The sequence below is a fragment of the Sapajus apella genome, unplaced genomic scaffold (assembly GCF_009761245.1).
Source record: "Sapajus apella isolate SASKATOON/1434 unplaced genomic scaffold, GSC_monkey_1.0 scaffold64, whole genome shotgun sequence".
Taxonomy (NCBI): domain Eukaryota; kingdom Metazoa; phylum Chordata; class Mammalia; order Primates; family Cebidae; genus Sapajus; species Sapajus apella.
In genome coordinates, this window is record NW_022437004.1 from 2,805,299 (window position 1) to 2,832,374 (window position 27,076).

The window sequence follows — 27,076 nt, forward strand, 5'->3', positions numbered from 1 at the left end:
GGAAGGGAGGATCCTGATAAATTTCTTGGGATAAGAGATGGTTAAATAGTTAAGTTTCTTGACTACATTAAGTTGTACAATGAAAAGGAAGTAAGAAGTCACTGTCCTTCTGTTTCGATTTGGTATATGTTTCCCAGCATTCAAATTCTCAGTACAGAAGGTTCTTGCTGTTTTGCTGCACCAAGTTCCTGGAAATCACATACAGATTCCCCTAAAGGAGACTGGAACAGTGCAATATTTGGGGACTGCATTCTCTACCTGTTTTTCATTTTATTTAGCATCAAATGAAAAACAGATATAACCAAGAGCACTTCACAAAAGAGCTTCAGTGGTTCTGGTAAAATTTTATTGTCTTAGCTATTTATTATGGGAGCGTAACTTTCACACTAGTGACTCCTTCATGGACAAAAGCTGAATCTTTTATGACTTCTAAAAAGACCATTCATCAGACTGGCTTTCTCTCAGTGTCAGATTTTAGGCTACAGTGTTCAAGTCACAAATATGATTGCCCTGAATGCAATACTGAAAAAGGTAAGTTTCCAAATAGGTCCTTTGCCAATGGATGTCAAGTCTGAATTTCCCATAAAGGAGATTGTTAGAGACTAAAATAATGTCCCTCTTTACGTGAAATGAGCCTGGACATTGGAATCTGAAAGCCCTGAGTTGAAATTTTTGCTGTGCCATTCACAGGCTTTCCAATCTTGTAGAAATTATTTAATCTCTCTTTGTATGTTTCCTCTTCTGTACAGCAAAGATAATACCTACCTCATGGATTTAATATGGAGGTTCAACAGAAAACATTTTTAATGCCTGGCAGTTAGTAAGCATGATAACATTATATATTTTTTCTTTCCTATTTAACCAAAACAACTTGTAAAAGTTTCTTTCTTCTGTTTATATAAAGAATTCTATTTTAGTGTGGTACCTCAAGTGAGGACAGAAGTCTCTAAACACCAAGAAATTCTTATTCTTAAAAGTAAACTTCGTTATTCACAATAGCCAAGATTTAAAAACAACCAAAATGTCCATTGACAGATGAATAGAAAAAGAAAATATACCCAAGATGGAATACTTTTCAGCCTTATAAAAACAGGAAATTCTGCCATATTTGACAACATGGATAAATGAGGACATTATGATAAGTCAAATAAGCCAGTCACAGAAAGATAAATATTGCATGATTCCATATATGAAGTATCTAAAATAGTCAAATTAATAAAATCAAAGAGAACACTAGTGGCTGCCAGGGGCTGCAGGGAGGGGGAAATGGGGAGCTATTAATACTAATCAATGGGGCCGGGTGTGGTGGCTCACGCCTGTAATTCAAGCACTTTGGAGGCCAAGGTGGGCGGATCACCTGTGGTCAGGAGTTCAAGACCAGCCTGACCAACATGGTGAAACCCTGTCTTAAAAAAAAAAAATACTAATCAATGGTCATAAAGTTGCTGTTTGCAACATGAGTAAGCTTTAAAGATCTGTTGTACAACATTGTACCTATAGTTACCCAAACTGTATCGTATGCTTACAATTTTAAGCAAGTAGATCTTATGCTCTTACCAAAATAAAATGTTTAAATATTGTAAACTCCCTATCATAATTATCAAATTTGATTGTCATCTCTATTGCTAATATTAGTAGCTGTCACCTATTGAGTGCTAATTCCTGCCTAGTACCACTATTAGTATTTGCCACAGTTAGCTCTTACATGCTTCCCCAGCAATCCTATCAAGCAAGATACTGTTCTTTTCCCTATTTTCAAGATAGGAAACAGAAGGATTAAGTATGTTTCTTGTGGTCACCCAGCTTACGAGTGACAGAGCCAGGACTCAGACTCAGGTACCCCGACCTCAGTGCATGCTTCCAACCACTAGGATTCTAAAGTATTATTTTTATACTCTAGTACTATATTAATATGATTGCCCTTGAGAGGAGTCATTTATTGCCTTAATAATCAATGACAGATCTCCTCCAAAAAAGTAGAGCTCAGACATGGAAAATATAACCTAGGAAGATGGTTCTATTTCTTACATTTGTTTGTTTTTCCTTTTGCCTTTTCTTATCATGAAAACAGATCTTTAGAATGAATGGATATTCTGTGTCATTTGTAGAAAATTGAATGGGTGGAAATAATCCATAATGTTTAACTTTTTTAATTATTTAAGATTATATATCACTGAAGGAAATCTCATTTGATCCCTACAAACCCTTTGCCATTCCCCTTATTCAATTCTGTGAGTCAAAGAAAAGAAAGGTCTGGGATATTTATTAGATCAGCTTAGTCCTTATTATTAATACCATGCTTTCACTCTCTTGGATATTTTCTGTATTTAATCTGTTTACATGTTTTTTGCATGTTGCCATGGTAAAGCTCATTCCATGATGTGAGGGACTCTAGTGCTGAAGGTTTCCTTAGCGTTAAACCCTGCATTTTCATTTCCGCATTTTATCTTGGTGTTACTAGGGCAACCCAAATAATTTCATTTTCTCTTTGAAGTTGATGCCCTTAGCCTGTTATACCCTCATGCTGACTCATTCATGTTCTGCCTTTTTTTTTTTCTCGTTTAATTCTGGCAAATACTTTCTTTACAACATATGTTTTCTGCTTTTCTTTCTATAATCATAACAGCTAATGCATTGTTGGTATAGTGGTTAAGTATTTGGGGGATTACAAATCCTGCTGAAGACTGAAAAAGAGCTGTGGACGTTCTCATCAGAAAAATGTCAGTTTGAGAAATAATGGGTGAAAATACTGAACACATAGAAGTTTATTCAAGTGTCTCTTATACCAATCTATTTAGTTCTTAACTTTTGAATAGCAAGTTGCAAGAGTTTATTCAGCATGGAATTTATCAAAAAATCTATCTGAATCTATTACATTTTAAAACTTAGATTGTGAAAGTGAAGGTACTGTTTATTTCTGTTTTTATATCTTCATCCCAGGGCAGGCTCATGCTTGGTTTTATACCCTGTTTGTCTCTGGCAGGTCTCTTGGCAAACCACCTGCAGGAGTTAAAAAGCTAGTTGGTATGCATCTTTTCTGTGCTGGCCTGGCTCATACAAGCCCTTTGGGTTTAAATCAATATAAAGAGCTGAAGAGTGAAAAAAGAAAAGTGGAGGATAATACATTTTTTAGTTTTCCTGTTTATAGATCTGCTACCCACACATTCTCTTTTTTTCTTCTTTCTGTTTTTTACAGATAGAGTCGGACTCTGTCACCCAGGCTGGGGTGCAGTGGCTGTTCATGGGCACCATTATAGCTCACTGAATCCTTGAACTCCTGGTCTCAAATGGTTCTCCTGCCTCAGCCACCCAAGTAGTCAAATATTCTACTATAGCTTTTTATTTATCTTCTCGCTCCAGTGCTTGGCACTTAGTAGTTAGGTAAAATGTGTTGAAAGAGGTTACAGACGGAAGAAGGCTAGAGAGGAGGAAGGGAGAAAAGGAAAGAGGAAGGGCATATTCAAGGAAGAGAAGAAGAAAAAGAGAAAAGTAAAAAACAGGTCAAATGAGACTATCCTCTGACCAAAGACAATCTTTGTGTGTAGCTTAGAAGTCAGCTCCTAAGGTGGTATTCTAGATAGATTTTGAGTGAGGGGCTGGCACACAATTGGACAGATTCAGGAGAGTAAAGACATGGTTGACCCTCATGTTGCTACATGTGTTCAGTCTCAGGAGATTGTTGAACAGCCCATGACTAGTGATGAATGGCCCAGTGAGATTCTACCAGCCTTCAATGCCTGTCATGAGAATTCTGTGAGCTTGGTACAAACATGGGCTACTGAGCCAGATTTTAACATGGAATTGATGTTTACGTTGAGGCATTAATGTTGAGGCATTATGTGGAGGATGACCGAGTATAAGTCAGAGTCAGTTTGCATATTCTGGAAGGCAGTTTTCCCATTTAACAGCCAGAAGCAAGGTGAAGCTGTGAAGCTTTACACGAGTCTACAAGAAGCATGGGTAGATTTTCACACATATCATGCAAAACAATTTTTGGTGAGTGAGTCTGGTGACTTTTTGCCAGTTCCATCTAAGAACATACCATGGTTCCCTCCTTGTCTCAGATCATTTGGACCAGCTCAGGCGACCCCTATCCTTATGTCTCTACAGATAGAAAATGACAGGGTCCAATGTTATTCAAAATAAACAGAAATGAAACATTTATGAGTAATGGATAGCAAAATGAAACATTTTAAGAGCAAAAACAACAACAACAAAAAGCCATTACGTTGCAGACCCTTCACTGTCTGGAATGTTCTCCTGGCCCTGGCCTCCAATTTTACCTAGCTGTTACTACTTATACTACACTTCATATTTCCATGTAAGCGTCACTTCCTAAACCCCCAGTAGCTCAGGTCCTAATGTATGCTGTCAGAGTGTCCTAAATGCCTACTTTATCATGCTTGTCACAATTGTGATTAAATGGTTGTGTGTCATTGTTTACTAGTCTGTCTTTCTACCATAATGCATGGTTCATAGAGACAGGGACTATGTCTGTCTTATTCAGTACTTTATTCACATTAATGAGCTCACTACCTTGCAGATAAAGCTATTCTATTACTTACAGAAAGAATTGATAAGGTTACAGGCATTGTAGTAAGTGCTAGGACTATGAAACTTTCAAAGACACTGCATATGTCCTTTGGAACTTTGTACTCCAGTAGCTGTCTCCATTGATAATCCGTTTAGCCTCCAGAAGTGGAAAGACCAAGGGTACATCAAGATCCTAGAACTTCTCCACCCCCATTCCCCTACCTCCCACTTCTTTTTCACAAGAATCCCAAGACTGACCCTGCTTGTATTCAAAGATGTTGAATAGAAATGAACCAACTTATCTTTCCCCCAATTTCCATTTCTCTGTTGAGTGGATATTTATTTATTTTTATAGAAGCAATTTTAATTTATGTCTGTGTTACCTAATGTTTTAGGTTTCTAAAACATTAGTCTGTGTTGAGTTTTTAAGATGGGTCATCGGAAAAGAAGATCAAACATTACAAGAGCAGGTACTCTCTCGTCATTCTCGGGGATGTAAAGGGCTCAGTGCCTTCGCGGATCACTGGTACCGCCTCTGCGAGGCCTCCAGGGTGACTGAAGGGAGCGCGGAGTTCCCGGTTCTCCCACCATGGAACTGTTCTACATATTTTTTACATAAATATGTATAGTAAAAATTGAAAACAAACATCTCCACAGTTGTTTCATAAACCTTGTCTTTTCCCTTGGCCCTGTGCCTATTTTCCACTGCGCAAAACATCATCCACTTCATCCTAAGTCCTTCATCAGAACTTCCAAAGATCTCTCTTCTCTGAAGTGTTGGACTTTTAAAAGTAAGTTTTTTCTTCTTTCTTCCATACTTTTTTCTACTTATCCTAAAGTTTTAATTGCATTCCTGTGAGCTTTCTATGCAATTTTTTATTTTTTAGCATTTGTGATTAATATATTTAAATCTCCCTAGTTAACAACTTTTGAGCCAGTTTTGCTCATTTCAAGCACCCTCAATCCACCTTTTTAATCCTCCTGATGAAGTTGCTGAGCAAAATCGGTTCTGAAATTAGCTTGGGATGTCACGATGCAAGTTAATACATTACTAGACTTCCATAGCTTGTCTTCTAGGTTTTTCAACCATTTAAAAATATATATTTGGCAAGGCTCTAGATAACTTTGAGATGGTTTTCTCAGGAAGACCTCATCTGGCTCCAGGCCAGCTTTCTTACCAATAATAGCAACTCCTAGTAAGCCATTTCAAAATACTGTACCATTTGTCAATGAAGCTGGCACTGCTTTTGGTCCTGTTCTAAGTTAGCTGATGAACTTTATATTTTTTCCTCTATTTTTTTTTTCTGACAGAGGATACAAGCTAATAAATCCAAGATATTACACTTAGACCATTCTTGTAATTTTCTTTGTAATTACTCCTTTATTTATCCAATAAATATATATTGAGTGCCTACTACATGCCAAATACTGTGAACTGTTGGGAAAACAGTGGTGAACAAAACAAATGATTTCTGCTTTCATGGAGCTTATAGCCTAGGGCAGGCCAGTGTAAATCCAAGAGCACAAATGAATGGAAAGCGCCCTCTGTGACAGGTGTCATCAGAGGGATGTCCACAACAAGAGCCTGAAACCCTGGATGTGACAGAGACAGACTGGGGACAGCTTCCCTGAGCAAGTGGTGCTAGAGCCTAGGTCTGCAGTATGCATAGGAGTTAACAAAGTAAGGTGGGTGGGTATTGAAAGAACATTCCAGTTGTAGGATTAGTACCACAAGGCCCCTACCACTATTATTTATGTTGTTGGCCTTTGTTATTGTGTAATATGTGTTACCTAATTTCACTGTTTCTTTTTGAGGTAGGGTAAGGTTTTTATCTTTTTAAATTAAATAATATATCTGTCGTCAGAAAAATATATTTTAATTAAATGATTCATGTTTTCTAAGAATCTTTTTCATATAGATATTTGGCACAACCTAGATTTGAGAGACCAGTAATGTTCGGCTATATCTACCTAGAGCCTTCCTATAAAGAAACTTTTCATGCCCTTTCTCAGCTTCTAGACTGTGTGACTCTATGAGTATCAAATATCTTTGCATTAGATATTTAGCTCTGCTGTGAGAAAAGAAAACTTAGACGAGGGAACTCATAAAATGTCTAACTTGGAAAAAATGGCCATTAAATCAATATGTTAAATGTAGAGCCAAATCAACAATTATTTCTCCTTTAGATACAAAGCCTTGCATTAAATATTCATAAGCTGGATAGACAAAACCTAACACTCTGATTTTTAGGTACATTCATATCAGTTTTAATGCTCCTACAGAGCTATTTTCTCTGGAGGCTGGAGGATCTGAATTTTTTCCTTCCATCGCGGATTTTACTGGGCTCATCCAACAGGAAAGACCAATCAACAGCTGCCATGAGATGGAGGGCAGCCTTTTTAAGAAGCCCCAAAGATAATTAGTCAACAGTTAGTGTTTTTATGCAATTATCAAATCTTTCATGGTCCCTGATCTAGATGGCACATTTTAAATGGTAGATTCCTGTAAAATTAGCTTAATTGGAAAGGACAAAAAAATTATCATACTTTAAACCCATTTAGTCTTTCAGTCTTTCACTTTGAACAGCAGTCTCTTGGTATCTGAGCAATGTACTTTGTTTCCTAGTTTTTTATATTTAACATAGCTGAAAATTTTAAATTTTACCCCTATTTTTTAAAAAAGTGGAAAAGTGTTGGACAGAAAGTTGCTTTAGCTTCTCCGTCACACTTTTTGGTTGACAGTTTGTATAAGTACCAGTCTACCATCTATGTTTGTGAAAAGTATTTGAAAAACAAGCTAAATTTCTTGTCAGAACAGAAAAGACAACTTTTTTCCTGCAAAATCATTAAGAGTTCAACTCAAAAGTTTTTTTCTTTTTTTTTTTTTTTTTTTTTTAGTATTTTAGGCCCCAGAGCAACGAACATAAAATAAAAGGTGACCCCTTGCCTTTTCAGATAACTCTAAATTCTAGAAGTTACAAAATAAACAAGAAACTTTCGTTTTAATGTTCTTGAGGGCAGGAGCCTTCTTGCCTTCTGTACCCTCCTCTGTTGCTGCCCTTCATCAGAAGGAAAGCAGCATTCCCACAGATGGCCTCGCCAGCACCTGTCATGCCTGGGTTTTCTGGGCTCTACTGTATGTTCATGCTGTGCCTACTGCTTAGAACCCTGTGCCCACTTTGTTTAAGGGGTAAAACTGGATTGGAGATAAACCTCAGTGTCTTTCTGTACATTGAAGGAAGAGATCAGTACTCTTCAATCATTACAGATTTCCCCAGTTGAATTTGACTTAGCTTTTGGATGTCGAGACCGACAAAGTGATTGAAAACCTGATCTAAACCACAGTCAATGATATTGAGAGTTCAAGGGGAAACGTGCAGCCTTTTCAAAGGTTTAGAGTCTGATTGGGGTGGGGGGTGTGTCTCCACACTACCTCATGGAAGACTGTTCCTAGTTTAAAGGAGACAGAAAAAAAAACTGGAATGAAGAGGTGACTATGAAGGCAGTAAAATGCAGAGAGCTAAGCCATTTCTGCGGGAGACTGCAGGTATACTCACAATATCAGAGATAGGGAAGAAAATGACAGATTTGATTATCATCTTTTGTGAACAGCTTTTAAAGGGATGTTAGATCTCAGCTTAGCCTCATTTCAGAAAGGATTTCTGAATTTTAATATACGTGAATTGTGCAGAATAGGCATTAAATAATTATTAGTATCATATACATAGAGCTGAAGCTATTTGACAAAAATCCCAAAGAAATTACAGCTTTCTTTTAAGATCCCAGCAAGATTTAGAAATGCAATATTCCAAACCATTACTTTGTTAATAACACTTTAATGATTGGATTTGTTTTCTATCACCTGTTTCTTAATAGGTTTATATTCTGACAAGGGAGTCACAACATTTGGCCATTTTCTTGGATACAAGCTAAGACCTTAGAAGACATTACTGATCAACACATCTTTAGCTCTAGTGACAGTACATTGTGCATTAAAAATTCAGTGATCTCTAACTTTGAAATTATAAATTATTCCTGACTCTTTTTCTCATCTCAAACATTTTCTTCAGTAGTGGATGTTCTTTGAATAATCATTATTTACAACATGGAGCTTTTTGGTAATAGTCTCTCCTTTATTTATTACAATGTCAGGGTCTGTCCTAGGGGATGATAATATAATGAAAGTTGGTCCTTACTACAATGCTTGATTGGGTGCGTGTTTATCTGTGCGGATGATAAGCATGGATAAGTTGATTTCAGTATAACAAATGTGTTTGAGTGCTGCTTCTAAGACACTGTGCTGCTTTCTTGAAGATACAAAGGTAAGATATAAATTCTATCCTTGGTGAAATAGAAATACTGTAACAACCTCTGTAAATGCACCATTGGCACAGGAAACAATAATCCCATTTACAAAGGAATTTCAATTCATGTTTTTATAGGAATTTCTTCAATGAATATTCTCCCATGAGTGTACATGTGGGTGACGGATTCTCTCAGCACCTAGCACAGAGCCTGGCATACAATTCCCTCATAATTTATAGCAAGCACATGAGTGAATGAAAGTGAATTATGCTTGTGAGAGGAAGAAAGCAGCTACTGATCATAAATTCTTAGTGGATTCAAAGATCTATGACTGCAATAATATAGATAACTGTGGAAACTATCATGTAAAGCAAAGGCCTTGAAATGTATAGCCTGAAGTACCCACAATTAAAAGGATTCTTCTTTAAATATGTGAAGAGTATAAACACAAAGGAATAATATCCTCGTTGTGTAAGAGAGAACTAAAATTGCTAGGTAGAAGTACTTTGCCACCCCCACCAACACCCTTAGAAAAATAGGCTAAGCTCAACTTGAAGACTTTCCAAATAATGTAATTGGCCTGTTAATTGAACATACAATAGCATGGAGATATCCAAGGAAGAGATAAGATAGAAGTATTCATCGGGTTGCAAGTTCCACTTACCTCTTAAGATTCCTTTAAGCCAAAAGTTCTAACATTTTATGATGCTATGAGGACAGTATATCTTAAGAATCATTTAAATGTGTTAATGTTAGTTTCTTTTTTCTTTTGTATTGTCAAATAACAAACAAGAAAAGAGAAATTTGAGTACAGGAAATATTCTGTTTAAACTATTTGTTTCTTAGTACATTTTAACTTCTTTCAGTGCCAGTCAGCATCATGTGGTATGAGCAAAGAGCTCTAGAGAGAAAAAAAAAAGATTTGTTAAAAGTTACAGCTCACCACTAGCTGTGTTCCTTGGGCAAGTCACCTGATCTCTCTTGGCTCAGGTTTTTTAGCCGTAAAGTAAGGGGCCTGGACTGAATATAACTCATTTATGATTTCTCTTTTAATTAAATACATTTCTACAGAACCATATAATTATGTTCTGCTTCAGTGGATTTTTCTAGAAATATTTTGTCATGAATGCCACAACTGTACAATAAAACACAATCTACAGTCATGCTCCCTCAAGGGAGAAAGGTATAATTTTTATGTAATTGGGAAATTTTGCCTTTTTTCTCCTGCTTTTTATTTCCATCTTTCCACTGCCAAAGGAAAAGCAATTTGTTTTATAACTGATGTTTTCAGCATATCCTGATGACTTTATTTTGATTTGTGGAGGCTTTGGGTACAATTGAAAAGAACCCATACATTTAAAATCATGGCATTTCTGTTCCTTACCTTTTTTGCCCTCCACACTGGCTTCGGCTAATATCCCGGCCCTGCATGTGGGATTCTCCTACCATGACAGTGCTCAGACATATACTTTCCTTTTTGCAATTATTATTTCTAAAGCTAAAAGCAATTATATACTGCTTTCTTAACGAAAACTACTACATATTCACTCATTTATTCATCAAACACTGAGTATCTAATACATGCTAAGCATTATTTTCTAGGTAAGTGTAATATATCGATGAACACAATAGAACTGAAAAGCGAAGTTCTGCCATTGTGAAACTTGCATTCTTGTGGAAGTAGAGATGCAATACATTAAGAAACACAAGGCTGGGCGCAGTGGCTCACACCTGTAATCCCAGCACTTTGGGAGGCTGTGGTGGGTGAATCACCTGAGTTTGGGAGTTCAAGACCTGCCTGACCAACATGGAGAAACCCCATCTCTACTAAAAATACAAAATTAGCCAAGTGTGTTGGTACATGCATGTAATCCCAGATACTCAGGGGATAGAGGCAGGAGAATCACTTGAACTCAGGAGGCAGAGGTTGCAATGAGCCAAGATGGCTCCATTGTACTCCAGGCTGGGCAACAATTGTGAAATTTCGAGGAAAGAAAGAAAGAGAGAGCGAAGAGAGAAAGAAAGTACATAAGTGTTTTTTGATGGACTGCATGTGATTTTATGAGACAAAGCAGTAAAAGATGACTCCAAGATTTGTGGCTTAAGCAATTGGAAAGATAGAGTTGCTATTTACTGAATAGGAAAACTGTAAGTGGAGAAGGGCTTTGCTGTGGGGATGGGGAATAGGGGACTGGGACAAAAGCTGGTTTTGGACAGACTGAGTTTGATGTGTGTAGTGGATATCCAAGAGGAGATGTCGAGTAGGTAGTGATCTGTAAGTCTGGATGGAGATACGAATTTGTCAAGTGTTAAGTATAGATGGCATTGAAACATTGAGGTCAGATGCAATCATCAGGGGAGTGAAAGCATTAGAGAAGACAAAAGGCCCTAAGACTAAGCACTGGGATGCTCCAAAATAAGAGGTCAGGGAGAAGAGGAGGAAACAATGAAGGAACATCCAGGGAAGTAGAAGGAAAACCAAAAGGTTGTGGTGTCCTTTAAAAGCCAAGAGAGGCATGGTCAAATTATGTCAAATGTTGCTCATAATAAGATGAGGAATGAAAGGCCTGGTGTGGTGGCTCAGTGCCTGTAATCCCAGCACTTTGGGAGGCCGACGTGGGTGGATTACTTGAGGCTAGAAGTTCAAGACCTGACCAACATGATGAAACCTCGTCTCTACTGAAATATAAAAATTAGCCAGTCATGGTGGTGCACGCCTGTAGTCCCAGCTACCTGGGAAGCTAAGACATGAGAATCGCTTGAACCTGGAGGTAGAGGTTACAGTGGGCCAAGATTGCACCACTGCACTCCAGCCTGGGTGACAGAACCAGATCCTGTCTTCAAAAACAACAACAACAACAAAAAGATAAGGAATGAGAACTGACCACTGGATTTAACAACATAGATGAGCAACACACATGGGTTTCTTTTCTGTTGAATTCTTATTTCGTGTGCTCAGGAATTATTAAATTGTTTTATATTATTTTGATCAGGGCCACTCACTGGGTTACTGACAGGATACCTACCATCATTTGAAATTGGTTCTTGTTTCCTTGAATGATGTTGTTTATCTGATGTCAGAAAAATGTGGAACAAAACAAATGTTAGCTCTACCCACCTGATAGCCGTAGAAGAGTGTTAGCAGTCATGTTGGAATCATGCTAGAATAAGTTTCATATTCTTTAGGCCATGGATTGACAGAGCAGAATACATTCTATGATATTAATTCTAGACAAGAATACTAAAATTATCCTGGGCAGGGATGAGGACATGTTATTTTATGAAGAGCCATATAAATAAACTCTATGTTTATACCTAACTTTACCAATATTCTTTACCAAAATATTATATATCTTTGAGAATAAAGTTATGTTGAATGTGGATCCACTAGAATAGTTTTTAAAATAGTTTTCTAATAATTTTTTTTTTTTTGGTCTGGAGATGGCCACAGGACATTTGACTTGGTAGTTGATTAGTGTCAGGTGTTTTATACTTTTCTTTTTTTTCTTTGAGACAGAGTCTCACTCTGTTGCCCTGGCTGGAGTGCAGTGGTACGATCTCACTGCAACCTCTGCCTCCCAGGTTCAACTGAGTCTCCTGCCTCAGCCACCTGAGTAGGTAGGATTACAGGTACACACTACCACATCTGGCTAATGTTTGTATTTTTAGTAGAGATGGAGTTTTACCATGTTGGCCAGGCTAGTCTTAAACTACTGACCTCAAGTGTGATCCACCTGCCTTGGCCTCCCCAAATGCTGAGATTATAGGCATGAGCCACCGCACCCAGCCTATGATAAGAATTTTAAATAAGGAAATGCATATGAATGTCTGCAAAAGGTTACAGAAACAGAGATTTGATATTTTTCCTTTTAAAAATTAGGATACCAGAATCTCTTGATTTAATTTAAAATGTTAGACTTCCAAATACATTACTAATAAGGTAAATTAAAATCTTTTGTAGTAAGTTGAAAATCAAAGTTGGAGGAGGTATAAACATAATCATTTATATTTCTAAAAAAGGAAAATGTTTAACTAGAAATAAAATTATGCTGATTGATCTTTAGCTCCCTATTTAAACCCAGTAGTTTATTCAGAAGTGGCTCCCTTAACTTAAAATGATAACTCTTGAAATTGTCACAAATCACTTGGAAATGACAGTGGGAATGAAAGAAAAATTGATCAAGTGTGGCTGTCACTGGAATGCATGGATTTTCAGAGGAACTGAAAGTTGTGAAAGAGGAGTACAAAAAAATGTTTTCATTAAGCAAGCAAAGGGTATACCTACCCTGTCTTTAGATTTGTAGTTTTTTATTCAAGTCCTCCCTTACTCACCTTTTGCGTCAAATACATTAAGGATTAATACCATTTTAGATATTGGTTTGGGGCCTTGTAATATGTTAATTTAATAAAATATGTGTATATTATACATCTGTGTATTAGTCTGTTCTCACGTTGCTAATAGACATACCCAAGACTGGGTAATTTATAAAGAAAAAGAAGTTTAAGGGACTCACAGTTCCATATGGCTGGGGAGGCCCCAAAATTATGGTGGAAGGTAGGAGTAAAGGCACATCTTACATGGTGGCAGGCAAGAGAGTGTGTGCAGGGGAACTGCCCTTGATAAAACCATCAGATCTTGTGAGACATTCACTATCATGAGAACAGCATTGGAAAAACCTTCCCCCATGATTCAATTACCTCCCACCAGGTCCCTCCCCTGACACACGGGGATTATGGGAGTTACAATCCAAGACAAGATTTGGGTGGGGATACAGCCAAACCATATCAATCTGTATATATATTTATATGTAGGATACACATATATATATGTGGACATGTAGACATACATACACATACACATTTACTCAAAAGAGTTTAAGTGCAATAATAGTTGTGTTGCAGCACTAAACTTTGCCATCTTGACCAGCTGATTCCCTATCGAGTCTTATATTCCGTCTTATCTAGACTATACCAATATTAAGAAGCAATAAATAATACTTACATTTCTTAGATGCCTTAGTTTGACTTTATTTCCCATATTAAAAGCATGAGGCCTGTGAGGCAACTCAGGCAAGGACTCAGAGAACCTCACCTATTGTGAATATCCAGGTCTTTGCTTTTTCAAAGCAAGACTTAGATAAAGAAAGGAACAGTGACCCTCTGCCTCAGTGGTTCTCAAAGTGTGGTCCATGGAAGCCTGGCAACCTAGACCTTTCTAAGGGACCCCATGAGGTCAAAACTATTTTATAATGCTCAGGGATTTTTGCCTGTTTCATTGATGGTGCAAAGCCATTGTTAGTAAGGCATCTTCACGTTACTCAAGATGGAGGCATGAGACTGTGCTGAAGGAATTGTGTTCTTCACTGGTACACACTTGCAATTAAAAAACCAGGTTCACCTACTGTCCTTATTGAGGCAGCAAAATTTATTGTTTTAATAACTCTCAACCTCTGACTGCATGTTTTATTAATACACTACATGATGAAATGGGAATAATACACAAAGCACTTTTGCTGCATTCCAAAGTGCAATGGTTGTCTCAAGAGAAAGCTCTTTTGTAATGGAGTTGAAAGTAGGATGAGCTTACTTTATCACATTATACTACTTTTACTTTAATAAAACAACTGATTATTGAGACTTGAGTATGTGGCATATATATCCTCAAAATGAATGAAGTGATCCTGACACTTCAAGGAGAACAACTAATAGTATTTGTTGACAGCAATAAAATTGAAACTTTCAAGTGATAATTAGAATTTTGGAAAACTTGTGATCACTGTCATGAGCTTGACAGCTTCCCAGTACTTAAACATTTTTCTGATGATAGTGGTGATATTAATGAATGTGATTTTAAAATATTATTACTAAAATATGTCTTAATATTTTATTATGATGAAATGTGTCAACATTTGGAAGATCTGCATAACTCCATGATCCAATGTTTTCCAAATTACCAATGCATGATGTTACAAAATCATGAATATGTAAAAAAAATCCATTCAAAGTATAAGATGGAATAATTAATTTTAATATAATGAAGTTTAAAAAGCTCTTTGATATAGTTTCCAAATTTCATATTGCAACTAATTTAGTCAAGGTTTAGTATACTCTTAAAAATAAATATCTGCAATGCTATAAAAAGAACACTCTTCCGTTTTCCAACCACGTCTTTGTGAGGCCATGTTTGGTGCATAAATTTCAGATAAAACAACATATCACAATAGATTGAAATTTCAGACAAAACAGCATATCATATCACGCTAGATTGAATGCAGAAGCAGATATGTCTTCTATTCAGCTGTCTTTTATATTAAGCAGGCATTACAGAGATTTGCAAAATTGTAGAACAATTTCATCGTTCTACTAATTTTGTTTTAGAAAATATGGTTATTTTCATAATGATATATATTAGTGAATGAGTTTAGTTTTCAATAAATTATATATATTTTAAATTTATTGGTTTTCCCTTCTAGTATAGTAAATATGTATAGGTATAACCCATGTAAACACTTTGGGTTTCTCCTCATTGTTTTAGAGTATAAGGGGCTCCTGAGACCAAAAAGTTTGAGAGCCATTGCTCTATATTGGTGCATTTTATTTCTGAAATTGTTGCTCACTTTTATAAATAAGTCCAATTTCCTCTATGATGTAAGGAAACTTATCATGGAGGAGACAACAACCAAATCTATCAAGGAACAATAGACTATAACACAGGTGGTTTGCTAATTATCCCCGCCACTGCAGCTGATTAGGGTCACCCTAAATCTGAGTTGGATGAACATTGCTTCATGAATAAGCATCTGAATTTATTCATTTAGTCAACAGTTGTTCAGTTTCTTGTTTTTCAGGCACTATGGCAAGTAATGGGGATGCAAAATAGAGTAAGACAGTAGCTTCTGAAGTGGAAGGTGGAAGTCAAGATGAGTTTATGCCGTTCTTACTGCCACTGAGACAACTGTGACTATCAAATATTTGGAGCAGTGGGACTGTAATAATTTACTGAGAATAAAAGAGGCCATACAGTGTCAGGAAAATCCAAGTTTGGGCTAGCCTAAAATTTTAATGACACTAGAAAGATACAAAGTAATTTATTGAGCTTGTGCCATTTGCCTCTAACACGTTTTAAGGAAACGTATAGGCAGAACATGTAGATTCTACCATCAAGAAACCTGCAGCCTACTGGTGGTAACAGAAGGGAGTTAAGAAAAGTTGTGTTTCAGTAAAATGAGGAAACTGTATTCTGCACAGATGTCAAGTAGGTAGGTCATAGGGGAGAACACTGCCAGGCAGTTGAAATTTTTAACATTGTATTAAAGAACAGATTTAAAAAGAAGACAAATTATTGTTTAAGAAGAAGAAGTCACAAAGCAGCAAGACAGAATAGGTAACGTTGTAATCGTTGCCAAAGCTGTAATCAAAGAAGAGGCTTTGCTTTTATCTGGGATGTTTATTGTCTATCTAGTTCTTAATTCAATATTAGGGAAGCAAGGTGAAATTTTTTTGGCCCTCCTTGGCCACCCTTATTCCTTGCCATAAGGTAAAGAAATAATTTTTATTCTCACAGTAGCAGGATGATTAACCTCAGTTCCTGGGTCACACTAAAGGCAGAGAAAAAAGGAGGAGCCAGGACAAGAAGAAAAGAATGTGCCTCTTTTCTCTTTTCCCAGAGCCTTGAGTGTGCCCTTTTCATTTACCTTCTGTCATTTGGTTAGAGATAGGAGTTTGCAGAGTAAACTGATGTCTCAGAGGAGAAAAGTAGGATATGGGATACGTTTGGGGTTCACAGTAAAATGTGAGAAGTACAGGAAACAGAAAAAAATCATACAAAAAAGATTGAAGCACAGAGACAAAAAGGAAACAAGGAAGAAAATTTGGGGCCTCCTCAACCCACCACCATCAATAAGATCTTTCTTCTTAAAAGACAAGGACCACATGGAAACATTGTTTTCCTTCCCCATGGAACAAGCAAAATGCTTTATAAATAGGTCTCAATAAAGAATTAATACAAATGAATGCTAAAATTATACTTAAAAATAGTTTAAAGCAAAAAAAAAAAAAAAAATAGCTTAAAGCAGTAACCCAAGATGGTAGGATAAATAGCAAAAACATTTCAAAGAATGGGCTCGAGTTCTCCTGGTATGTTCATTTTCTGTTTAAGATAAATGAGGGTCCAGAAAATAACTGATACTTGGCGAGTGTCTGGCCATGTTCTTTCTGTCCCACGTGGAGCACAAAGAGAACCTTGTTATTGGGCAATAAAAGACAAGTAAAGTACTTGCCTTTTCCACTTGGGTCTCCTTATTTCCTCGACTGGTGGTTTTATTCAGTGGCTCATTGGAACATTGATGAGTCTTGACAACTCTTGCACTAATTCAGACCTCTGTTGTGAGGAGTTGGAGCCACATTTGTTAACAATGCAGTATGTTGCACTTGAAGATAAATTAATTTATGAGAAATCTCTCTTTTCTCAGAAACATGATTCCTGTGACAGAATTCCGGCAGTTCTCTGAACAGCAACCTGCCTTCCGAGTGCTGAAGCCATGGTGGGATGTGTTTACGGATTACCTGTCAGTAGCCATGCTCATGATCGGCGTGTTTGGATGTACTTTACAGGTAGGTGCCTAGACCCCTGGCAAAATGAGGGCCAGAGCAAGACACAGGTCAAAGAAACCTCCTTAGAGAACTGGCTGTATAATTTTTAACCGTGTAAGTATTAGTCACTGTTCTCTGTAAGTGTATTTGTGATCATAGCAGGAAGCCTGAAACACCTATTTACTGGGTTTTTCTAATAAGGTAAATGAATGATTTAATGGTACTTGAATGATTTTAATGAGCCCAAAGAGCACTTGACTGTAGTCAAATAACATCTGATGTCACTAACATTAAAGGGGGACCCTTTTCTTTCAAAATTGGCTTCGCAGTGAAATATAGCATATATCCAGCACCATTTATATTGCCCAAGTGGAACTTTTTGCTTTTCTTCATCTTTGACCATTACCCCAATAAGATTTTCTGCAAAAACTAACATTTTGATAAGATATCATTATTTTACTGAATGTTTAGTTCTGAATTTATTTAAAAAAAAAAACAATAAAAAATTATATAGATGCTATGTATTTATGTATTGAATCCAGGTGTTTTTTTTTTTTTTTTTTTTTTTGCATAACTGCTGTGTTCCAGGTACCATATTTTGAGGACATGGATACATATAAATAGTTCATTTCTAGGGGAGAAATAAATAAACTAGCAATCAAAATAAATTGTGTTATACTATGATAGAGGTGTCCAAAAAGCACTAAGAGAGTGCTGAAGAAAAACCCTCACTTTGGTTTGTGAATAAGAGAAAAGGTGATGGTTGAATTAAAACTTGGAGAACCAGCTAAAGTTAGTCAAGAACCTCTTCTTAGCTGAAAGTAAGAGAACACCAAGAGGAGAAAAGAAAGCTCTAAGTCACGGATGTGAGAAAGAGCATGCCATCTTTGGGAAACTGTCAGTAGGACTGGCATATATGGGGTGTTGACATGAGAGCTGAAGCCATGCTTGCGAATGGAATCACCCAGGGAGAATGTGATGAGGAAGACAATGTCAGTAATAACATTAAAGAGTAAATGGAGAAGGAAGTGGGGCCCTTGAAGAAGACTGAGAAGGGGCAGCCATAAGGACAGGTCGAAACCAGGAGAGAGGCATGTGTCAGAACTCAAGCCATGGACAGTGATGGCAGGCCACACAACTAACTCATGGAAAAGTAGCAACTACGTCATTAAAAATCTTACGTCGGTGGTTGGAAAAGTCAATGGAAATCAACATATTATAGAAGCTATGGGGTAGACGTGATTTTCAGGTAGATCAGCTGGAAGAGGGGGTTTATGGAGAGAGAGAAATTACTAGAAGTGGTACAGAGTGAAAATAAAGGACTTTTAAAAGTTGGCCTTAAAAATAGTGAACACACCCTGCTTTCCATGTGTCAGGAGTTCTTTTGATCACTGTACATGCATTTTTAACAAATGTCATCCTTATGATAACTCTAAGATGTGGGTTCTATTACTATCCCCACTTACAAATTAGACACGTGAGGCACAGAGAGGTTAAGGATCCTCCCAATGTGAATGTCAAAGCCTTTATTCAGTCCAGGCAATTTGGTTCCCAAGTTCCAGCTCTTAGTCCCTCACATCATGCTGTCTTTTATTTGGTCCCTGAAAATATTTCGCCTTCCTCCCCTCCAACAAAGGGTGCCAATGAATCCATTCATAAATAAAATAATTGTAGAAGAACCTGTTGTGTATCAGGCACTGTTCTAAGAATTATCAATGAAGGAAAAAAATGACAAAAATCCCAGCTTTATGGACTTTAAATTTTATGGGGAAAATGAGCAAATTAAGCAAAATCAATTAGTAAATATGTTAGAAGATGATAAAGGCAATGGAAAAAAATAAAGCATGCCAAGAGAGTAATAGAAGTTTCCTGCAGGTAAGATAGAAGCTGCAGTCCTCAAATAAGATGGCCTGGGAAGGCCTCATTGGAAAGGTGACTTTTGGCCAAAGAATTAAAGGAGGTGCAGGAGAAAGCCACACAGATGTGCTGGAAGGAGGCTTCCAGGCAGAGGGAACAGCAAGAACAATAGGCACATAGTGAAAGGAAGCCACAGGGCCCTTCCTTTTCTGCAGAAGAATTTGATTTTATGATTTTTTCAGTTTTCTAGTCTGTTTCCCTGGAGACCTGATAAAAGTGAATGTTAGCTGTGTTACTAGGCAACATTATGGCATAAATGACCACTGATTGGTCATCTGTATCTGGCCTGGAAGAGTGATAAGTGCCCTGTAGGAAGCTGTATCATTGGACTTCTGTGACTGTGGTGAAACCTGTGATTCATGATGCTCCTTGACACATCAGAGATCGATCTATTGAGTTACAGGAGATACTGGTTCAAGAAAAGCCAGGCCAGTGTGCCAGAGAAATGTGAGTGAGGGGAAGTGCAGTAGAGGGTGAGGCCCAAGACGCAATGGGTGCCAGATCATAGGGCTTTGTAGGCTCCTGGATGGCTTGGCTTTGTTCTGAGTGAGATAGAACATGTTTGGAGGAATTATGAGCAGAGGATTGGCATGACTTATGTTTTAACAAGATCGCTACAGCTGTTGAGAATACATTGTAGGGGGCTAAGGATGGAAGTGGAGTTGGTATTTGGAAGGCTAGTGCAATGATCCAGGCAAGAAAATAATTACATAGTTTGGAGTAGGGTGAAAGCAAGCAGTTGTTCTTCATGAATTTTGAAGGAAAATCCACCTTGCTGGAAGATTAAATGTGAAATACAAGAGAAAAAGAGAAATTGGCTGGGCATGGTAGCTCATACCTGTAATCCCAGCACTTTGGGAGACTGAGGCAGGTGGATCACCTGGGGTTAGGAGCAAGACCAGCCTGGCCAACATGGTGAAACCCCCATCTCTACTAAAAATACAAAAATCAGCCGGCCATGATGGCTCATGTCTGTTATCCCAGCTACTTGGAAGGCCGGGGCAGGAGAATTGCTTGAACCCAAGAGGTGGAGATTGCAGTGAGCCGAGATCACACCTTTGCACTCAAGCCCAGGTGACAAGGCAAGACTCCATCTCAAAAAAAAGTCAAATCAAGGATGAGCAAGAGTTTTAGACCTCAGCAACTAGAAAAGTTTGTTTTTAAACATGTTAGGTTTGTGATATGTGTTAAACATCGACATGGAGGTATTAAGTAATCAGTCGGATGTAAAACCCAGGAGTTTGTGTTAATAATAGTAATTTTCAGGAGGAATGAGGTGAAGATCTGGGATCTAGGTGAAAGGATTACCCTTGATTTGGGTGCAGGAGGCATCTTCCACCAGAATGGAAATGATAGCTACAACTGCATTTTTATTTGGCACAGAGACAAAGATGGGAGTCTGTGCCTTATGGCTTGTTGTTTCTCTGTGATAGAGAAAACAACACATTTGCTGAGAGATTGTGAGGGTGAGCGATGTAGCAGGAAGTGGCAGCAAGGAAGGTAGTAGAGCGGGGGTCTCAAGAAGGGCAGATTTGGGATGCCTAGTTTGGGAAATAGTAGAGGGAGGTGACATAGATCAGCAGGAGCACTAGAAACCTGTCTTTATTACTGTGTCATGGCTCATGGCACTGCTGCAGGATCTGCCTAACAAGCACAGGGAACTGTTTCTCTTATTTATATATTCCATGGCAGGTCAAAGTGCAGAAAAGAGAAGGACACAGAAAATCTTTTAGAATAATTTCAACTTGCAATGAAATGAATGAAAATAAGAGTGTACCTGGGCCGGGCTCTGTGGCTCATGCCTGTAATCCCAGCACTTTGGGAATCCAAGGCGGGTGGATCACGAGGTCAAGAGATCGAGACCATCCTGGCCAACATGGTGAAACCCCATTTCTACTAAAAATACAAAAATTAGCTGAGCATGGTAGCATGTGCCTGTAGTCCCAGCTACTAAGGAGGCTGAGGCAGGAGAATCGCATGAACCCAGGAGATGGAGCTTGCAGTGAGCCGAGATCTCACCACTGCACTCCAGCCTGGTGACAGAGTGAAACTTCACCTAAAAAAAAAAAGAGTGTACCTACGAAAATGTCTATAATGAGCATCAATTAGGAGATGTGCCTGCAGTAAGTTCAAGAGGGGATTCATCTGCAAGCTAAACCTCTGCTCCTGTGTGATGGTCAGAATCATCTTCCTGCAGCATAGCCCCACAGTGTGTCTGTACAGTCCAGAAGCCTTTTAGGCTCCTCACTGACCAGCCTATTCAGCACCACCACTGTTACCTCCCATGGTCAGTGGCTCCTGCTCAGATTGGTTAACTAACCCAGGCCCTTGACAATTAAGCCTCTTTCATCTCTGCAGCCATTACAAAGAAATCTGATGCCAGTTGACTGCGTACAGGAAGTGTTGTCTGAGGTGACAAGGTTCTGAGAAAAAATGAGATGCCAAAAGAAACGTTGCCTCAGAATATGAAGGCTGCAGGGCACAGAATTCATATGCAGTGGACTACTCAATTCAACAAACAATCCTGAGCACCAGCAATACATCAGGCACTGTGCTGGGTGCTAGATGCTGAAAGAAAAACAGCACAGCCCATACCCTTAGATTGCTAATAGTCTGCAGACCATAGAAACATATAAGCAATGTCTTCCAATGTGTAAGTGCCTTAATGTTGCCTCAAGAGCATCAAATACAATGTTGTCTCTCAGCCACTGGAAGTTAGGGACTCAAGGAGAAGATAATTGAATGAAGTCTCAAAAAATGAGTATACAAAACCAGAATATATATTTTAATAAGAGGAATGAAGAGGGGAAACTCAGCATTAACAGAATACTTAGTGTGATCATTTTACAAAGCCTTCACGGATTGGCACAGTGACCAGAGGCCCAGATGGCATTTTTCAGAGAGGATGATCAGGGATATTAAGCATCTTGCAATTGGTGGGACATTCCCATAGAGCATAAGAATTGTTTTATCCAGAATGCTAATAGCACATACATTGAGTAACACTGGCAAAAGAGCCTGTGCTAGAATCTGTTTGTACTTTATTTGGTTCCCAGAACAAACCTGTGAAAGTAGGTTAGTCCCATTTTTCAGATGAGAATTCCAAAGTATAGAATGTTAGGTAACTTGCCCCAAAGCCAAGAGGGATGCAGCTGAGGTTCACATCTGAGGCTGATTTTCCAGGATATGTCTGTCACCCCTGTGTACATTGCTATCAAATATTACGGAACCATCAAAATTACACAGATTGAGAGGCAGTGTTTGGCCTATAAAGCAGGATTTTCAGTGTAAAAACAAGTACAAAATGATAAAAAGAATATAGTTACAAAAAGTATCAATTTTATGAATTACAAATTAAAATGTTAAGGAGTATTCACTATATACTTGCTATTTAAAAAAGAAAAGCTTCCAATCTATAGTAAGCATTAACAAAACAAGAAAGAATGCATGATATATATTATTAAAGTAAAAACCACCTAGGATCCATGTAACAAACGAAAGTAATGTTCTGTAGGGGAAGAATTTAAGCTCTTATTTTCGCTCTGTTATGATAATCCACTAAAATTGGCTTAATAACTGATAACTTTATGAACAAAGGATTCTCTGTGAAGTTCGAGTTCTTTTCTCATTTCCAAGGTGATCCTAAAATTGTTAAAATATATTTTTAGGCCTTGATTTTCCCCTTGTAAAATGGAAGTGCAATCATTCTTTCTGATCTTATTTACAACAGAAGTTAAGTCCTAGATTGGAATACATGACAAGGCAAAATCTAAGGTGGAAGAACACTCACTGATGATGAAATAGTAATTCAACAGTTTTTAGAGTAACTATTTTGTAAGTTACTTTTTTTGTGTCAAGTTAACGGTTGATTGTCCATTTACTCCTAAAAGATTGTATTCATATAAGTTTAACACTACTCAGCTTGGAAAACACTAGGGGATCAAGGGGTTATTATCTATCAAGGGTGTGTTGATTCTTTCTTGCCCTTATGTAAAAGGATTAGAACCAGCACTCTTGCCTTATTTGTCTGACAAATATTTATTCATTATTGAGCAAGTAGTTATTTTCAAGGCTGCTATGGAATAAGAGCATGTATAAAGAGCATTCCTTAGATTACATCAATCCACATAAGAACAAATATAAACTCACTGTAAGCCAGGAGAGCGTAGGAGTATATGTGTCTGTCCTATTCCTGTACAGTCATACACCCTCAAGGACCAATAGTATAAACACCCAGCTTTGTGCTATAAACACTATTCAAAAACTCAACACATTCAACAAAATAGACCAAATCCTGAAAGGTCAACATGTTGCTTCCTGGAAAAATAAGATTGCTTTAGATCTCTGCTCAGTGACTCCAGGTTATCTTATTATGACCAATTCCAAAACAGCCCATGAGTAGACCATTACCAAATATAGAATTAGCAGTTGGAAACCAGAAACAGGAACTGGAAGATGCAAGCCCCCTGGAAGTCCTAGGGGACCTGCCTTGTGATTGTTACATAGAAAAGACATTTCCTGCTTTCTGAATTTGAAGGGGAAAAAAAAGAATTATTTCAATGATGAAGCCACCTACAAAAAAAAAATCCTGGAAGACTTAATCCAGTCACTAGGAGCAAAGTGGCTAGCAGGGTCACACTATCAAATCATTTAGGACATGTGAGTTTGTTGGTTAGAGCGGATCCCCACTTTGATCTTTAGGGGATACTGAAATTAATTGCTGCTTCTCTGATTTAAAGCCATTAATGTCAGCTCCATGACAAATGACCTTCAGGTGAAAATGCGTACAGGCAGTTCACTGGAAAGTACAGACAATCAAAATTACAGATTCCAGAAAGATTTCAGAAGACTTCATGTTGATAATGTGCCCTGAATTCTTGCTTCTACTTCTCCCATACGGTCATCTGCTCTACACTATCTGGGATTTATAGTAGTTCTTTTTCTTTTGCCAAATTTGAATTTTATAGGTGGAAGCCCAGAAATTCTTACTTAGAATCAATAATACTGATTATATCAGAATTCTGATGAAATCAGATAGAACTGAGGGCTTAACACCAAGACCTCATCTCAGATATGTTTTATAAAGTTCCTTTTTTTTTTTTTTTTTTGAGACAAATCCTCACTGTCACCCAAGCTGGAGTGCAGTGGTGCAGTCTCAGCTCACTGCAACTTCTGCCTCTAAGGTTCAAGCAATTCTCATACCTTAGCCATCTCAGTAACTGGGTTTACAGGCATGCACCATCACACCATCACACCCAGCTAATTTTTGCATTTTTAGTAGGGACGGGATTTCACCATGCTGGCCAGGCTGGTATCGAACTTCTGGCCTTAAGTGATCTGCCCTCCTCAGCTCTCCAAAGTGCTGGGATTACAGGCATGAGCCACTGCACTGGCCCAGTTGTATAAAGTCTCTTTGTACCCACCATACATAGCCGTTCTACTAGGGTCTTTGGGGAATATGAAACAAAAATTATTTAGATGGTGAAAATAATTCTAAAGAGCAGCCTTTGTCATCTTGTGGAGATGGTGGTGAATGCTGTGAAAGAAACACTATTTCAAATAACCTCTGTTACATCTAGTAACAAAAATATGCCTTAGTTGGGACCTCCTTTTTATGGTGCTTTATTAAAACTGCCATTTTTTATCTTCCCTAGAATTTTACTTCTTATCCATCACCTTGATAATTTTATATGGACTGAATTCCTGGCCACAAGAATAACATAGGAGTGCCTTTCACCTTACCATCTTGGGCTTAAGATAGGGCATGAATCTAAATGCTTTTCTTAGATTATCTGATACAATCCAATGCCAGTCAATGAATGGGGAACGTTTCCTTTTTTTCCCACTATTATGGATTGTTATGATCTTGTTGCCTATTGGTTGTTTAATAATACATCTTTTTCATCAAATAAGAAAGCACTGACAGAATATCAGGCTGTTTTCCTATGTGAGGTATAGATTTAGCCTCTGTTGTTGATCCTGTGTGTGAATCATTCAAAACTTCTGTTTAAAGGCCTATGTTAAATAAGTACACTTTGACATGGAGGCAGGTGGCCTTGTTTTCAAATCAGGGCCTTTGACTTGGAGATTTTCCCCAGTCCTTTAATCATATCAGCAAACAGCTTTACTGTAGCACTTACTGCTCTTACTTTCTTCCTCTCAAAGTCTTCTGTTTCCCATTTCACTGAGAGCACTGGTAGCATTCTGATCCTCTCAGCAATATAGTGTGACCTTGATCACATCACGATCACCACCTGAGACGTCAACCACCACCTGCAGAGGTCTGGCCTGCAGCCCCTGATTCAACCACAGGTGAATGAATGCACTCTCGCACGTTTACAGTGATACAAGTGTGCTAGGGATGGCCGTTAGCTGCTTTCAGAGGGTGAAATACAGCCAATCAACCCAGACTTCCTGTTCATCCACACATTTATTCTGTCAGATTTTATAACAGAGGTTCTAAGCTAACACACATGTGGATAATTAACATGGTTAAGAGAATAGTTTTAGGACTGATAAAAACTTTAGGTTCTGGGGCCCAGAGTAAACACTATTAACAGGTAATTCCCCTTTGATCTCCTCCTGAGAGGGCCACCCAGCACAAAATTTACATCAGTAAACAGAGTGGAGACAAAGGGATGTGGGGTAAACAGACTTAAACTGGGAAAGCTTTTGATCTGCTCTCTTTCCTATGCTAATGTAAATGTGACGACTGCCTTCACCTTGTCCCAATAAAGCCTTTTGACCTTCCAAAAGGTTTGTGATTACAATATGTAACTTTTCCTAAAATTCATAATTTGCCAGCCACCTTGAGTGAATATCAACAATATAGGGGCCCTGTGGTGAGGATTAGGCTAACATTGGTACTACGTTTTAATTGTAGGTAAGTTTCTGTGTTATATCTGGAGTCTTCTGTTTAATGTAAATAGTGAATGCTGCTGCTGCTTCTATGCTACTGATTTCCTTTGTAAAATTCTGAATTTTTGTTATGCCTGTTTTAGAATTCCAATTATTTTGGAACAGCAAGTTTTCTTCAGAAAAAAAAAAAAAAAAAACAACCTTAATCCATTGATACTGTTTTCTGTCCACTTCTAAAAATATGAACTAAGATACTCCCAACTGGAAAGATAGATACCAACTTATAGATTTAACAACAACAACAAAAAACAAGATACCATCCAAAATAGCAGCAAACACTATTGGGTATTTAGGAATTAAAATAACCAAGAATACACAAGACCTTCATAGATAACTTCTAAATGTCAAAGACATAAATGGCATATAAGGCAATTTGAATGACTGGAAAGACATTTCATGTGTTTGAATGACAGAGAATTGGTTTCACAAAAATGTCTAATCTGCACACATTTTTTCATAAATTCAATGCTATATTAATAAAATTCCAATTAGATTTTTTGAAAAACTTCATAATTTTATCTTAAAAGTTATATTAAAATTTATATGAGGAATGCTCACTTATGGTAGTGGAGAGGAACAAGGTGGCATAGAAGGTAAAAGGAATGAGAGAGAAGTGTTGGGAAGCAGTGGTGGTGAGAAAGTGGGTTTTGCGTAATCTGATGCGGATAACACTTTGCCTTGAGAAGCACGAATAATTCAATCCTTTATCCTTGAGGTTCCCCTCTCCCAATTTCACACACACACACACACACAGACATCCTTACTTGATCAAGTAATTTCTTCTAATTTCCTTTATAGAATATGTCAGGTG

The 27,076-nt window shown here is 37.8% G+C and overlaps 1 protein-coding gene across 3 annotated transcripts in view; it reads left to right on the forward strand.

Moving 5' to 3' along the window:
- Positions 1–27,076, forward strand: part of LRRC8C (leucine rich repeat containing 8 VRAC subunit C) — a 110,980-nt gene that overhangs the window by 52,988 nt on the left and 30,916 nt on the right. For 2 of the 3 annotated variants that reach the window (XM_032247825.1, XM_032247824.1), the window contains exon 2: positions 17,310–17,451. In XM_032247825.1, coding sequence (XP_032103716.1) covers positions 17,314–17,451 — 138 coding nt within the window. In that variant the 5' untranslated portion in view covers positions 17,310–17,313. Of the gene's footprint in view, positions 1–13,630; positions 17,452–27,076 lie in introns of those variants that run through there. The other variant, XM_032247823.1, reaches the window with a different exon arrangement.